The following is a 16490-nucleotide window of genomic DNA, read 5'->3' as shown; positions in this document are numbered from 1 at the left end:
ATGGCATTTTCTCTTCTTTCATATGTAATTTGTATGTAAACAGTTGTTGACTTCCCTCAGAATAACCAAACAGTCCATGAGAAACACCATAATCTTGGAAACTGAAGAACATGTCATTTAATATATTGAATTGTCTCCTGAGGCGTGTACCTGGCTCTTCAGTGACATACAAAACTATATCCCAGGATCAACAGAGCATTATAATCCTTGAACCCTAGGGAATCTGAACACGAACAAAAAACATCTTGAACTGTTTCTTTGAGAAGTTTTGACTTTATTTACCTGAGATGCAACTACAGAAAGAATGAGAAACCAAAGAAGAAATTTCACTAAAACTTTTGGCCACTATAGCGTCGCAAATTCTAGTGTACCAGCTTATTGAACTTTTCCTCCAATAACTAGAACTTGATTTGACATGCAATAGAATAAATAATTACGAATTAGAGAATATAGTATACAAAAGAATTTGACTACCACTGCATTGCAACTGACAACAATTCTCTTCCTATGTACATTCAATGCCTTTGTATAAACAAAAGAATTCTACAACTCTGTGGACTACGGACCAGAGCTCTCTTCACAAGACTATTTTGAAGTTTAAAAGTCCAACTCAACTTGGATGGTTACTTGTCTATGACAAAAGATCTGCAAACACAGAGAACAGATTTGTTACATCAGTATTTATTTCAGTAGAATAAAGAATTCGAAGAAATAAATAAATAAAGTTATAATGAAAACTCAGACATTATCATCGATATGCCTTGACCACAATTATTATCCAAAGTACAGCTTACAATCACTCGTGAATATTAAAAACATGGAAATATCATACTTTAGTGGAGGAGTAAATACATGTTTCAGCTGGAACATATGAGCATGCTGAACTTTGGTTGATATTGTTGACTTCAACTATCCCTAATCCCTCCAAACTAGCAATCATCTCAATCTTTATAACACTGTAGGCAGCAATGCCTACCATAAGAAAATAATTCAGTAGGACGTTAATAATCTGACTTTTTATTCTTAAAGCCACCTGGTTCAATTTGCCCTAAATCATACTGAAGTGTTGGATGAGAGTCGACACAAAGGAACCAAGAACGATGAATAGAGCCAACATGATCTGCAAAACACACAAATTTCAATTTCCCATGATGACATGAACAAACCAAGGGCACGAAGTAACTTCATACTGTCAATCAACCTCAAATAAATGCCTTTCCTAAGGACCTACCAGAAGTTCACTAGAAGCGAAAAAGGTTAAGGTCCATATCAACACGGCCTGCTATCTCTTTCTTGATCAAATTCACAATTTCAGGAATCTGCAAAATGCAACAAAAGAAAAATTGGTATTAGAATATAAATATTTAGAAAAATAGAAAAGGAAAAGAGAACGTTTTATAATAACAAAACATTTCCAAGTAAAATTATTATTGAAAATCTAATTTCTCAACCAGAAAACAGCCTTGTGCATTGTTATTCCAACCCTCCTAGGTTCAAGTCTATCCAATGACATGCTCGTGAATTTGTTTGCCCCGGTGTTTGTGAAAAACGGGTAAGACTAGGTGCCAGTCCTATGTGGCATTGGTGTAGCAGATAACCCCAACTCATGGCCTATTAGCCAAAGGGTGACTTCCATAGAGTCACAAGACATTTCTAGCCAATGAATATCTCACATAGGCAAGTTGCAGCTTGCTCGTGTTGACCAGAAACATTCATTGAAAATAAAATAGCAGTCACCAGACTATCGGTACATTTACTAAAATGAAATATTTATTAATGTCCACTAACATCCACTAATCGTCAATGGGCTCTAAAAGTAAATCCTAGATAATCACATACAAGTGCCTCAAGCAACTCCACCATAAAATAAATGAAAATGAGAATTTAGCTTCTGTTTGCTCTATAGAACCAGAAACAAGATGGGAAGACAATTAGTCAGAATGGTAATGGCAAGACCATATAAGCGTTGTAGAAAAGGACTAGGCCTCCACTTCAGGTATATCTGGAAATTCAAAATTTACGTTGGAGCGTGATGCTCTGATATTTCTAGGTTTCTATTTTGAGCTAACGAAGCTCAAGAATCAAATGCAATTCTTTTTTATATGCATCTATGTTCTCACCGTGGCTTGGGAGGTGATACACCGACCGCTTATGAGTAGGTGCATTTTGGAAACTGCCTCTCATAAGACTGATCTTCTAAGAACAAAGATCGCTCTTTATGTTACTGTTATGAGGTGTGAACAACAATTGCACACGTTTGGGCCAAAACTTATTCATATTGTGTGTTCATCATTACAAACCATTCACCCATAATAGAAAACACACTTGTCATGGACTTTCATGTCAATCTCAGCTCAGCTTAAAAATGAGCCATTTTGAAATGTGGGCGAGTCAAACTCTCTGCTAGCAAGTCTAAGTCACCAGTAGCAAGTTTGTCTTCCCAATACTCACTGAGCTTTTTGACAGTTGGTCAAATTTTTACATGCCTGGTGAAAAATGTTGTCTGTCCCATTATAAAAGTTTCAAACAAAAATAGCATCCCCGTTCTGCTCATATTTATCAAGGTTTATTGCCCAAGATTTTGTCCAGTCAGAGTCGAATCCCACATTCCAACTCCGTCGAACTTTTTTCCAAACCAAGTTTTGTTACTTTGCATTCACCATTGGCAGCAGGTACTTATTCCTCTCTACATGACATTATATATAACATACTGTCCATCCCTATGCAAATTTGTTTGTTGTATGTAATATACCTAAAGTACATTAAATTTTCATCATAATTTAATAAATAAATATTATGTCATAATAGTCATAAGGCAAATATCATGTAATAATAGTCATAAGACAATTATTATGTTATAATAATAAGTCATGACCTTTGCCAAGGACATGATTTATCATTCGAAAGCGTATTTATATGTATGCTCATTTTATTTCAAGACATGTCAATGAAGAATGAATAATCATTATTTATCCCTTGAGGACTATATAGATTTCTCTTTATAATAGCGGATGCTTGGGTGAAGTGACAAAGATTCAGTCTAATTGGTATCAGAGTGGTTTTTCCACTGGCCTGCAGTCGAGTATATTTTTTTTCTAATTGTTCCGCTGATATATGATCAAATTTTAATTTTCCAGCGGCAATAGAAATAAAGCTAGAGAAAAAAGGAAGTAAAATTTTAATTATTCCATTGATCTGTTTCATTTTGCCTATAGAAATACAATAATTTAATAAAAGAAGAGAATTTTGCAATAACTCTAGTCTGGTGGCCCACGCTTTATTCTCATAATAAATAAAAAGGAAGAGAAAAAAAAGAGAAGTTCTGCTAATAACTTTTAGGCTTGTACCCCAAATACTTGATAGACAAAAGAAAGTGCACATAAAAAAGTCTAAGTTAATTGCCACATACATGGTAAGTACTAAGGAAACATAATTAAAAAGGAAAGTTTCCGAGCATCTTCAAAAGTGCATGCAAGAAGATATCAAGCCAAACAAAGATTCCATAGTTGGCATAAGTAAAGTTGATTGCCATGTACATGGTGAGAAAAGGTAATTTAAAAGGAAAGTTTCTAAGTGTTTTAAAGCATAGTCTAAAAAACTGGGACTTAAACTTTGGCTCGGCCACCTATCACCTCGAGTTTCGACTCAGTCTCAAATTGACTTAGTTCTCAACTCGAATAGACTTGGATTCAATGAATCAGTTTTCAGCTAAGATCGACTCAGACTGTTCAGGCCAATTTGGACTGGTTTGGTACCTAAACCAGCCCCCTGAGTTGAGTTGAAGGCCAAGATGATTTAATAGCCTATCAACTTGGCTAGTTTGACTCATTTCATGTCTAACTGGTCCGAGTTTAAAATGATGTTTTAAGTACACAATGAAATATCAAGTGAAACATTTATATAAGTTGACAATGTAAAGGAAGGCTATAAAACATATCACAATGGTCCAAGTTTTAAAACGATGTTTTAAAGTACACATGAAGAAGTATCAAGTCAAACATATATATATATAAGTTGAGAATGTAAAAGAAAGCCATAAAACATATAAAGATTGTGAGAAAAAAAGATTGAATTTTTTGCATGGAGGACTATGAAGAAAAAAAGATTGAATCTTTGCATGGAGGAATTTTTGCACGAGGATAAGACAGCTTTAAACATTGTGAGAAGTCACCAGGTTGATACAAATAAATATGTCATGTAAAAGTCAATAACATGGAAATATTGGCAAAAGATAGAACTATTAAAAGGATATAAAAGGTGAAATATTAATTTTATAAAAGATTTATTATTAATGTAAATACAGGGTAAAATCATTAACACTTTAAGATATATTCTTAAGAGGTCAAATATTATTACCAAAAATACATTCGAAGGTTCAATTAAATGGCTATAAAATTAATCCCTCGTAGTCAAAAGAGGGAAATTAGAAAAGCCTACGTTAAAAGAGAACCCTGGTGTGAAGGTTCATGCAAATAAACTAGCTCTCCATGACACACATGGATAATTCAAGGAAGACCCTGGGAATTAGAGAGCCTCTCCATCCAGAAGCAACTGATACAATGTAAAATCTAGAAGCTAAAATTGAAGGGATCAAATGAAAGCTTTAACTCTTTTTTGTAAGGTTAATTTATATTCATTCTTTAAGAAGATACATTATATTTGAATCTGGTTTGCCTTGGTCTGCCACCTAAGAAACTAAGCCAAAGGAAAAACCATAATTTCTTTAACATCGAAACATTCAGTTCAAAAAAGATTATTAGAAAAACTAAGAGTTTGGTCTATAGACCCTTATAGTCTAATCTATCATCTAACATGTAAACAAAAAACAAACAAAGAGAACTAAAGTAGCTGGAAAAATTATGACCAGACATGCAGACTTGGAAGACTCTGGTAAGTCCCCCATGATAAGTGTTTTGCTACTGCCAAGTGAGCTTCCTAGATTCAAAGGCAAGTCAAGATGGTCTTCAATCCATTTCAGGCATCTGTCCAAAGTTTTCAGGAATAACTGCAAGTCATCCAACATGAGAAGGATTTCCTCCTTGGCTTCATTTCTATCCAATAAGACGCTTCCCAAAAGAATTTTCAGATGCTAGAAAATGTCCACGGTGTGCATGTATTGACTAAAGCTTTGTAATGCCCCATATGATGAGAAGGAGGATGTGAGGCATTCTTTTCTCAGGGAGAGTTCTGGGATAGGAGAGATTCATTGGCAGAGGTGGTTGATTGAGGGTTTGAGGGTGACCAGCTGTAGAAATACATAGTGGAGTTGAGCCTATAGTTGGGTGGAGAGTCGTCCCCAATACGTTGGTTGTGGTCAGTTAGATCAGAGTAGCACAACGGTTCTAAAATCACAAGTAAGCTAGTTTTTCATTCTGCGGGTAAGCTTCTCACCACTCATTGATCACGTGGACTATGTACTAATAAGTTGAAATCTTCCTTATGTTTGATGATTAAAGGCATTAAATTTTTGTAAGTAACTTTTGTATAATTATGTTTTAGAGTTGGGCCATTACATATGGTATCAAATCCAGGTTCTAACTCTTAGAACTTATGGGCCTAAATGTTAACCAATATATTATTATTATTATTATTATTATTTCCATAATATAGGGCATTACAACCTTCCTCTGGTGTGCCCTGTGTCGTGCACTCAATCTACAACTTCTCTTGCAACGTTGGAATTGGTCATACAAAATCTACAACTTCTCTTGCAATGTTGGAATTGGTCATACAACCATGTGCTCTCTCGCGATGTCTCAATCTGCTTCGACAATTTCATCCTATATATTTTGGTACGTTTGGGTGCGCTAAATATTATGCTTGTTATTTGGTATGCAAACCTCCACAGCCTTTGTAATAACCTACCCCTCTCCTACTTCTAGCTCTTTGTCTAGGCATGATTAACAACAAAGGGGTAAGGGAAAGGTTCCTCGAGAGATAACAAACTGCTCTGGTGGTGGAAGTAAGAGGCAGTAGGTGCAAAGGATAGAGGGGAAGCAAGGGTGAAGAGAAGCCCATGCCATGAGAGTTTGCAAGAAAGCAAGGAAAAACTAGAGCAAGATGCAAAGGGATAATGTTGCCACAAGAGGGACAAATTAGTATAGGAGAGATAACCTAGTAACTACCAACTAGAATGGACCAAGTAAGGTACACTATAAGAATAGACCAATAGATGAAAGTGGTAATAGAGTTAGCGACACTTAGAGGACAAGGCAAGGGAGGTCAAAAGCTAAGATTACATCATGGAAGAGCTAGCTTACCGTTTGAAAGGCTTAGTGAAAAATCCTAGGAGGTCACCACTAGCTACTTTGACATAACCATATATTATGGGTATTTTGTGGCACTTGCATTCCTACTATGTATTGCTGTGTAGCGATTTTGAGATGTTTGCAACCAAAAATGAAAAATAAAGAATTCAAAATATTAATATGCCGGGGGGATGGTCTCAAATGGCCTAAATGTGAGGCATATAGAGCCAAATATGTTTAAGAAGAATGAATCAAGTGAGCTTTGGTATAGTTGTGGCATTTCCATAAATACACTAAAAGAGTTTTGAAGATGTTTCAAAAGCCATGCTATCTAAGCAAAATACTTTCTTTTTTATCATAAAGGGGGTCAATTGATCCAAGCAGTTGGAGAGGTTACCCTCTCTAACCATTGGCACAATGTCTTATCTCTTCTAGGGTGTGGACAAGATGCACATAAGAGTTTATTCTTGCTAGACATATCCCACTTTTATTAAGCAAGCGACATCAGTGCCACTTCAAAAATATGGAATCTTCTCCTTAAGCCTGATGAAAGCTTCAAATTGTCAAGTGGGGTGATGCCATCAATCAAGTCACCGCCTTCTGTGGGGCATATTGATTGAAGGGTGATGAGAAGGCATCAAAAAGAAACTAAATACGAGTTGGAAGATCTCAATCTAAGATAGCAATACTCACCCTATGATAATGAGTTGCAAGCTCAACCTACCAAAATAAAATAATTTCTTAAGGTTGATGAAATCAAGCTTGTTAGAGGAGCTCAACTTCATGCTCATTTGCATTGGCTCAAGTATGGGGACAATCAACCAAGGAATTTTTCAAATATCTGGCCACTAAGTAGGCCCTTGAAAAAATAGACACAATCAAATCAATAGAGATTGTATCATGAAGTCAAAAGGAAATGAAAAGTTGTTTGTAGCTCATTATAAGACAATCTTTCAATCTTAAGGCCTTAGTGATGAGAGAAAGGCATTGATGTAGACATGCCTAAACATGGTACCCTATCAAATATCACTAAAACATGAGAGATTATGTGATCAAGACTCGATCCTCAATCCATCAACAATAGCCTTGATAGACATGGTTGATAAAAAACCTTCAAGACTTTATGGTTTCTCTTACGAGTTTTATAAAGCCAACTAGGGTTTCATCAAACTTTATTTACTTGAAGTTTATGAGGAAGCTTTGTTAATGTAATGACTGGGATAAGATATCAAAAAATGTTTTCATTCACTTAATTCCTAAACCTGGAAACCCTAAACTTTCAACAAGATGGAGGCCTATAACTCTGCTTAATGTATCATACAAGATATCTACCAAGGCTATGCCCATGAGAATTAGGTAGGTTCTCCTAATCATGATTGAAAGAAAATAATTTATTCCTAGTTATTTCATTATAGACACTGTATAATTGCATTAGATGATCTATCAGGTAATCGTGCCATAGCTCTATGCTTTGCAATGCACTTAGTTGCATAACTAGGTTTTTTGCTAACATATTAGGTGCAACTAGGTTGTGGGGCACAAGTTTCCCAACAACATTTGAGTGCAACTACACTATGCCATTGCTCCACTACTCTAAACATGTGCAATTGGTCTCTTTTATTAGTTGTGTGATCAATCTATGAACAATGGTGTCTTGCGTAAACCTTTATCTCCTATCGTCGTACACAATTCTTGCATGACCATACTTTCACAGATTCTACATCTCTCCCCTATGCAATCACTTCAACTCTGAATTAGTAAACTTTGCTCCTATAGGAATCATTGGGAATTTAGAGCACCTAAAAATGGTTGAGATTAGGCTATAAGGTCAATTGGGATCTTCCCCTTGAATTGGAGGCGGATTGATTTAGTCCCTACAATTGTTGGGAAAACATGACCAAAGAGCATTTTTAAGCATAACGATTAGCAATAACCAGAGGGTCTGGGGAGCAAACAAGCAAAGATTTTACACAACTTTGTAACATCATTTATGGCTATACTATGTTCAAAATGAATATGGACACATATGAGCCAATGCAAAAAAGGAAAATAGTAATGCGATTAATCCTTATACGATAAGGGTAAGCCTTGCTTTTCACTTGTAGATAGGTTTAATGGAAGATGGATTGTCCAAGATAAGGAGAGTACTAATATGGAATGGAATTGCAATGTAGGGATATCCCACTGCAATAAGAATATTGTAGACATCAGATAGAAAACAATGACAAGCCAAAGAGGGCCCGCAAGGCATGACACCAAAACCACCAGCGATGTTAGCACTGGAGTAAGGGAGGATGGTGTTACATCAACCTTATGATTTGCACCCCAAAGCTAGCTTCCAGATTGGTAAAGCTTATGGTGCAGGTAATGCCTTATGAACCACCTCTATCTCATAATTGCTATACATGTGTGGTATTCACGACACACAAACAGCCATCACACACACAATTATAAATAGAGTATTAATGTGGAAAAAACATATGAACACAGGGACAAGGAAATAGATGGATTCAGGAAAGGATTCACCAAAAAAGACTTTCAGATAGTTGTTTTATGATCTATCAAAAAGAAAAATAAGTCCAACATTTTTTACGGGATTGCAATATAGCCCAAATCCACTGCAACTAAATTTCTGTGAAGCAACCCATTCTGCTTGTTTCGCTTGTCAACTGGAAAGGGGCCATTTTGAGAGATAGATTATTAGACAGGCAGGTAGAAACATCTGGGACGGCGTAAAGTTAACTAGCATTTACTTGTGGAAAACGTGATGCTGTGCAATTTTTAATTGTAAATCGCCCATACTTCACATGGATGAATTTTCAATGTTCAAATATGATCTATCAAAATAGTTTAAATCTATTGACTCCCTTGAAATGGGTGCCAAAGAAGACATGCTGGCACTTCTTGCCTCTCTAGGGAGCGGTAATCAAAATATTACTTTGACCTGTAGATACATTAAAAAAACTATCAGATGGATTTTTCAAAGAAAAGTTAACATGACTTTCAAACTTAGTAATTCTCATTTCCAAATCCCTGCTTGCATCAACACATCTGCAGATTGTCACACATAACTTGCAAAACCCACAGAAAAAGAACGGAATTATATTAATCTCCCCACATCAGCAAAATATGTTAATGGAATTACTTGAGTACTTATTAGAGACGAGTTATAGAATCAAGTTATCTACAAAATTGCTTCCTTCTTAGGAATGGTCAGCAATAGTTGCTCTTAGAATGAAAGTTGAAGCAGGTAGCCAAAAAATTTAGCTAGGTGTGGCAAGCACTCATGACGAGCCCTTTCATTAATGTCTGCTAACTAGGACAGTAAACCCAACCTAATACAAGCAACACCAGTGATCTAATAAAGGTATCAGAAGCCCAAAACAGAGCCAAACTGTACCAGCTAAAGGATGCAGGTAAACTCTAAAATAGTTCTTCCAATCCTTGAGGAAAAGGCATACCTGCAAATGGTATATACTATCACTATAAAGGCTGTTACAGTAGCATATGTCTATGTTCATTACTTTCTGGAACATTCTCATATTCATATTGCACAAGTACTCTACCAAAATCAATGGGGGTGCTATCTTACAGAAGCACCTCCATAATTGTACAACTGTTAAACATTCAACTGTTGATTAGGAATGATGTTAAACAGGAATAGCATCATCATCAGATCGAGAACTTTATCTTTCCTAGAAGCAGTACAGACCAATGATGAAGTCAAATCTCAAAACAGAAAATTAGATTTCACTTTAAACAATCTTAATATTCATATCAATTTAAATAAATCGCTAACATACCTAATTAGAATGATTAAATTGATTACAAACTTATCAATACTGATAGTAACAAAGAAAAGTTCAGCCATTCATATGCCCCTAATGGATCCAAATAATTCTTGGTTGTCTAAGTATAAAGAAAAACTCAATTCCTAGAAGTTTTGTCATTCAATGCCAACAAGTTTCCTAAAAGTGGGTAATTTTGTTCTCTCAAGTCTTTCCCTTCATTTCTGGTTAGTATACCACACACCACAAGAGCAGCCTTGAACTATTTCACTGAAAGATTCCCTTGTCATTTTAGATATTAACTTGAAATATTTATGCTATAAGATAATGACAAGAAAATCCCAGTGGTTAGATATGTACTCTTACCCCTGGATAATGTTGCAATACAGGTGCATAGTGGTTAAGTACAATATACACTTTCCCCAGCAAGCTTAAAATGTTGTCAACCTCATCTCCCAACAGATCCACCTAGAATTGTACACAAAAATTTGAACAATTAGTTACAAAGCAAAAATGATGAGAAAATAGAGAATGTATAGAAAACTGACCCTAAATGTAACTATCAAAAATAAGTATCCACTTTCACATAATAATGAATGTTTTGATAGTTAATCCCAAGCAATTGTGCTCTCTAAATCAACCCTCTCCACTTGTCAAGGGCATCATAAATTCATGGTTATACCTTTCATCTAACTAACACACGGACCATCTTTATGCAAATAGACCTTACCTATTTAACTCGTGGAAATCACCATCAACTTTGCATTGCTGAAAAAGTTGTACCTAAAACAACACTTGGGCATCACCATTACTCAAGGGCATCATAAAATTCATCATTATACCCTATGGTCTTTGTAACACATCAATCATCTTTAGGCAAATAGAACTTAGGAGGCATTTACCAAATGCTTCTTCTCAACTTAAGTGCCAACCATCAGCAACCAATCAATTGGTGAGATGCCATGTCATATTGTGCAAGGAATATCACCACCCACTCTTGACCGATCAGTGAAGCCTCTTGATAATATCTTCATCTACAACAAGAAAATATTAAGAACCAATATACTTGACACCCTACAACCACAACTTCATGCACATACATCCATGTCCCTTTATAGAAAATAGGAAGGATTAGCATGCAACGCTCTATATTCCCACTCTAGAGGTATGGACGATACATCCTTCATAGTGGCTTCCCTCCTCATGTGAGGGGATAAATATGCACATCTCAAACCTCACATAGCCAAAGCACATAGTCAATGAAAGCTGATGTTTCAACACCTTGAACCATGCAACTGAAATAAACATGTTCTGTGTTTAATAATGTGGCTCCACTCTTGTAGCATAGCCATCCTCAATTTGATGAAGATATAACACTCGAAGGTGAAAATGGCATCTAAGATAAAATGATACTACCGCAATGTAAATAATGGAACTTGAAGGCGAATAACAACAACCATGGAAAGCCCAGTGAATTAGCTCAATCTATTTGAACTGTGAGCCGATTAGTTTCAAGTCATTGAAACCTGAGATGTCATGGGTTCAAGTCTGGTAGAGTTCCTTTGAGTTAGGAATACATGTTCTACTTGCCATTTGCAAAATGAGAGAAGTGCTTTGAGGGTTCCCCCAAGGAAGTTTTCCATGCAAACAAAAATAACATCCAATAAAGAATAATACCCAGTGCTAAAGAGTAGTACCCAAAAGTAATGCTCAAGGATAAGGAATGGCACTTCAAGGGGATACCAATTGCAAAGATAAGCAAAACGCCAAAACAAGCTTACAATCACCAATTTGAGGCCAAATTTAGGGATTCTAATAAGGTGTTTATGGGCACAATCCTTTTCTTTTATAAAGGAGAATACTAAATGTAATTGTACAAAATTAATCTATTTTAGAAGTAAAAGTATCTATATGAAAAAGTTCCCCGATAACATGTAAAGGGCTATAACATGAGATAGGCAACTAGAATCCAGTTGTGGATAGATCTTTTGATGAGATCACAAAATCATGGATCAAATGACATACTTTCAATGTCATATGCAAAAGTTGGGAAGGGATAAAACCTATGAAAGCCAGATGACACATATAATAGAAAAATATGAAAGAAGACGCAGCAAAGTATATTATTACATAAAAGGATTGTTCAAGTAAATAAAATATAAAGGAGCCCTCGAGCAAGTACCCGAATGCCTCTATCCATTCCAAAAAAAGGGAAAGCATCTCAACGGATTTATTAAATTCTAGCAATAGTAGACAAATTGCAAATTATCACCAAATTTGGCCCTACAAAGGGGAAACAACACGGAAAGTTTCGATTGGAGATATTTACTATTTATAGGTATGGACTTCTACAGAGACAAAAGTCCAGATTTCACAAAAAACATTCGATGGATTTGTTTAGTTTCAAACCACAGAAGATATGCTCAATGCCCAAGAAGCATCAAGACAAACTTTGTGAGAGAAAGGACTTCAATTTGAACTCGATGAGTTTGTTTACAACTATAATAAGCAAAAACTACACATATTACTATTTATAGCTGTGTGGCTATGACAAGCTTATCCAGTTGATATAGCCATATAAAATTCCAAATGACAGACAAAGGTGACCGTGGATATATTGCATTGATGAAGGTTGAGATCAAAGAATGCGAGTACAGCATGGAAAGTGGCTAAACAAGAACCAAGTTATGGAAGCATATATCACAATCCTTTGAGGTTGGTGATAAAATCAATCCAAGGAACAAGAGAAACGGTTCTCTGTCCAATGGAAAGTGAATCAAGCTCTACCCAAGATACTGTGGACCATTCACAATTGTTCAGCAATAAACAGACTTACAATTTTTACATCCTAATGTTATGAGTCACTGTGTGCTTCATGTGAGTGTTTAAAAATAAACACTCCCCTTTTCACAACATCTCATCTACATATGTCGATGTAGAAGAAGTAGGCCATATGATCCATGATGCAGTTCGCATATTAACGGGAGAGTTAAGAGTGCCCAGGAATAGGGAAATCCTAAACCATCTAACAGTGTGGTTCAAAAAGTCCTAGAGGAAGCCACTTCGAAATATGCTTCTTTTGCAACAGAAGATGGAATAAGTAAGCCAAAAGAGTTTACATGAAGGAATGAGATGCTACAGCCCCAAACTTAAGAAAGAAATAATATATGTGCTTCTTTAAACCTTCATGTTTTGCACAATACTTAAGGTTCAATAAGATAGCATGGAATAAGGAAAAAAAATCACATAAGCTTAAAAATTGACCAAATAATTCCAAACAATATCAAATGATCAGATACGACTATGTATGAATGACAAAATCTACTATATATATTAATTCTTGACTGACCTACTATTTAGTCATACAAGTGATTCCTTAAATTGGCTATAGGACCATAACACTGATGATGAACAAATATCAAATGGAGAATAGTTATCTAGCAAACGGATTAAATACTACATATATTATCAATCAAATTTTGCTTCTCTTCTGGAACATCCAAAACAATGGTCAAGCCCAACACTGAAAAATTTTAATCAGTGTGGTTTAGGAATGTTATGCACTACCATTTGGCTGTAAACTTGAATTTCCTAAGGAGCTCCCAAAAGAATGGGCAAGCCCAATACTAGGTAGAAGAGTCATAGCAAGAACAATATTTAAATTTTATACCACTATAGATTCATCTCAACTCTAGATGTGTTAAACATGGAGAGGTATAACATCCCCAAGGGATTAATTGGACCAAGGGACAAAGTAGCCTATCGATCCCCGTAGGCTATGGTCTTGGATAAAGGGGAAAACCCCGAAATTCCCAATATTTGGGCAACAGAGGGTAACTTTGGGGCAGCTGGGGCAAAAAAGCTCAAAGTTGGCGTTTATTGTGAACCCCACTCAATTAATTAAGGTGAAAAATCCCCTCAAGGAAATCTATAAATACAAGAGGGTTAGAATCAATTGCGGCATCATTAGAGTGAATTATTTGTCTCTGTTTTCTTTGTGCTTGAGGCTCTGAGGGAAGACCCCTTTTCTCTTTGGACTAGTTTTGGTAGAGGTGAACCCACCCTCCCTAGTCACTTTTCTTTGTTCTGGCCACAGGACCTTGGAGCAGTGCTGGTTTGGCTTTGAGGATTGACGACCTTTCTCTTTGTTCTGCTCCTTGTAATTAATTTAGTCAATAAGTTTCTGTAGTTATTCTGAGACAGCGAAGGTTTCTGGGTAACAAGACTTTCCTGCAGCACAATCTGAAATTGCAGGCCATAGCCAGTATACCACAGGGCTGTAGAACCGAAATTCGTCTGAGGTAAAATAGACCGAAATTCTGGGGCAGGCCAAAAATCTCCTGAGGCAAATTAACACCTGTGGCAGACAGAACTTGCATTGACTCTGTATTTTCTGTAGACCGATTTCCTCCTGATGTTTCCTAAACGCAGTTCAGCTACAGCTTGAACCAGTTCAGGTACCTCTTTGAGACAAGATCAAGAGAGTTTGTTTGGGTGATTTCTAGCATTCCTAAAGGAGTCTTCTGCTAATCTGTTGTAGGAGTTATTCTAAATTTATAGACATCAGAATTAAGCAAGGAACTCAGGGCCTATAGGGTGTTTGTAAGAGTCAATTGCATTATTAGATAAGTATGGAGTGAAGTATATTGCTGGTTTTTGGAACAAGTCAATTCTGTTCAATTGTGACTTGATATCATATTGTTGTTCACTATTGTTGATTGCAAACAATAGTGTTTCATATGGATGTATGAAACGCTATTAATTCTCTGTTGTAAAACCCTAGAAAAAAGAAGCCCTAGGAAGAAAATATTGCCCTAGGACATCACATTGGTATCATAGTTGTGTGATGCCGACCTGATGGACTACAATGAGACCTAGTTTGTTGGGTAAGTGACCAGCACTATTTCGAATCAAGTAGTGACTTCTCCCAAGCAGTCATGAAGGATTGGACGGAATTTTGGTTTAGTCCTATCACTGATCTTCAGAAGTATCCAGCCATAAAACACGTGTTTGAGGTGGAAAAGGCACACCTAGGTCGTGTACATGGCTATACACTCCTATAAATAAAAGAGATAAATCTCTTGACTGTGATGATAAAGAGCGCACAACAGAAATCAAGTATAAGGAAATAGAACAATTTTTGGGCTAGCTGCAAGAAAAACAAATCGAGTGATATTGATGGTAAGCCCAAGATAGAAAACAAAGTACAAGAGAAGCTGAAGTAGGGGCAAAAGGCACACGCAAATGATTGGTCATGGTTATATCCTCCAAAAAAGAATGATAAGTCTAATCCCATGTCCAGCCCCACGAATTGTGATAATGTAGCAGCTGATGTCAACAAAGGAAACAACACAAAAATGGAAAGGGACAATGTCTATCAAGAATGGGAAGGAAGGCCATGTGATGGCATTTTTACGAATCTTTAACACAAATTGTGTGCTCAGAAATAGAACCATAGAAACCCCTGTTGACCACTCTATGTCAACGACACTATAGCAGTACACCCCTTTTTTCGCAAAAGGGATTTCATCATGTTCCAGTGTTCAAATCCCATCATTAGTCTTCAGTTTGTTAAAGTTGTAAACTCATTCTGCATGTTTATAATGTAAATGATCTTAGTAAGACCATTATGTATATAACAACCTAGGTAAGCCTATTATTTTGGTGAGGATTTCTATCCTATGAGGTTTTTTGCCTCACTGATTCATCTATGTTTTGACACCAATGATCGGCAGAGTTTTTCCCTCCAATCTCACTCCAAAGCTAGGGGGGATTTTGTCATCAAGATCTTAGGTAATTACTAGTGTTCTAGTAGAGTCTTCTGTAAAGTGATTTGGAAATAATTTTATCTAATTGGCTAAATTATTTTATTACCAATCACTTGATCTACTAGATCATATTTGAGTCACAGAATTGAGTAAATAATTGAGGGTCTATAACGAACGGGTGTTGCCCCTTCATGGGTTAGATGTAATTATTTTATGTAAATAATATTTTAGCCATGATAATAAAATATTAGTGTTAAAAAATAATTAATCCTCTCATGTGTCAATTAATTAAATTTTCTAGCAAAAATAAATTAAAAAGCATAAGCTAGAAATTTGATTAATTAGAGTCAAAATTAAGTCTTAGGAAAAATAAATTCTCCGAATTAAAAAATTTGTGGGTTTTAAAATAATTAATTTTTAGAGGTCCTCCACCAAGGGAATATTGAAAATATCAAGAAATTTTGGACCCTTGATCCTTGGTGGTTAAGTCAAAGTCAATTTTTTGAAGAAATTAACTCAAAATAATTAATTTTGAGTTAATTAAAAATAAATTAAATGAAAAATTCGAATTTTCCTCAAAAAATAAATAATTTGGACGGTAATGATTAAAAGATAATTAAATTTTTATCAACAATCGAGATTACTTTCACGGGGATCAAGCCAATTAGTCGTTTGGAGAATTTATC

General features: G+C 35.8%; 1 protein-coding gene across 14 annotated transcripts in view; it reads right to left on the bottom strand.

Annotated features, from left to right (window-relative positions):
• Positions 1-253: 253 nt before the first annotated feature.
• The window catches only part of LOC149170663 (uncharacterized), a 157231-nt gene continuing 140994 nt past the window's right edge, over positions 254-16490 (bottom strand). For 12 of the 14 annotated variants that reach the window (XM_089423960.1, XM_089423958.1, XM_089423964.1 and 9 more), the window contains 4 exons: positions 10403-10504; positions 1232-1319; positions 853-1120; positions 254-645 (listed from right to left, as the gene is read on the bottom strand). In XM_089423960.1, coding sequence (XP_089280086.1) covers positions 1242-1319; positions 10403-10504 — 180 coding nt within the window. In that variant the 3' untranslated portion in view covers positions 254-645; positions 853-1120; positions 1232-1241. Of the gene's footprint in view, positions 646-832; positions 1121-1231; positions 1320-10402; positions 10505-16490 lie in introns of all 14 variants that reach the window. The other 2 variants (XM_089423965.1, XM_089423972.1) reach the window with 2 other exon arrangements.

This window comes from Pinus tabuliformis, chromosome 4_2 (assembly GCF_031772625.1).
Source record: "Pinus tabuliformis cultivar Carrire ecotype Pingquan chromosome 4_2, CPIR1, whole genome shotgun sequence".
Taxonomy (NCBI): Eukaryota; Viridiplantae; Streptophyta; class Pinopsida; order Pinales; family Pinaceae; genus Pinus; species Pinus tabuliformis.
This window is presented reverse-complemented; position numbering and strand designations above follow the sequence as displayed.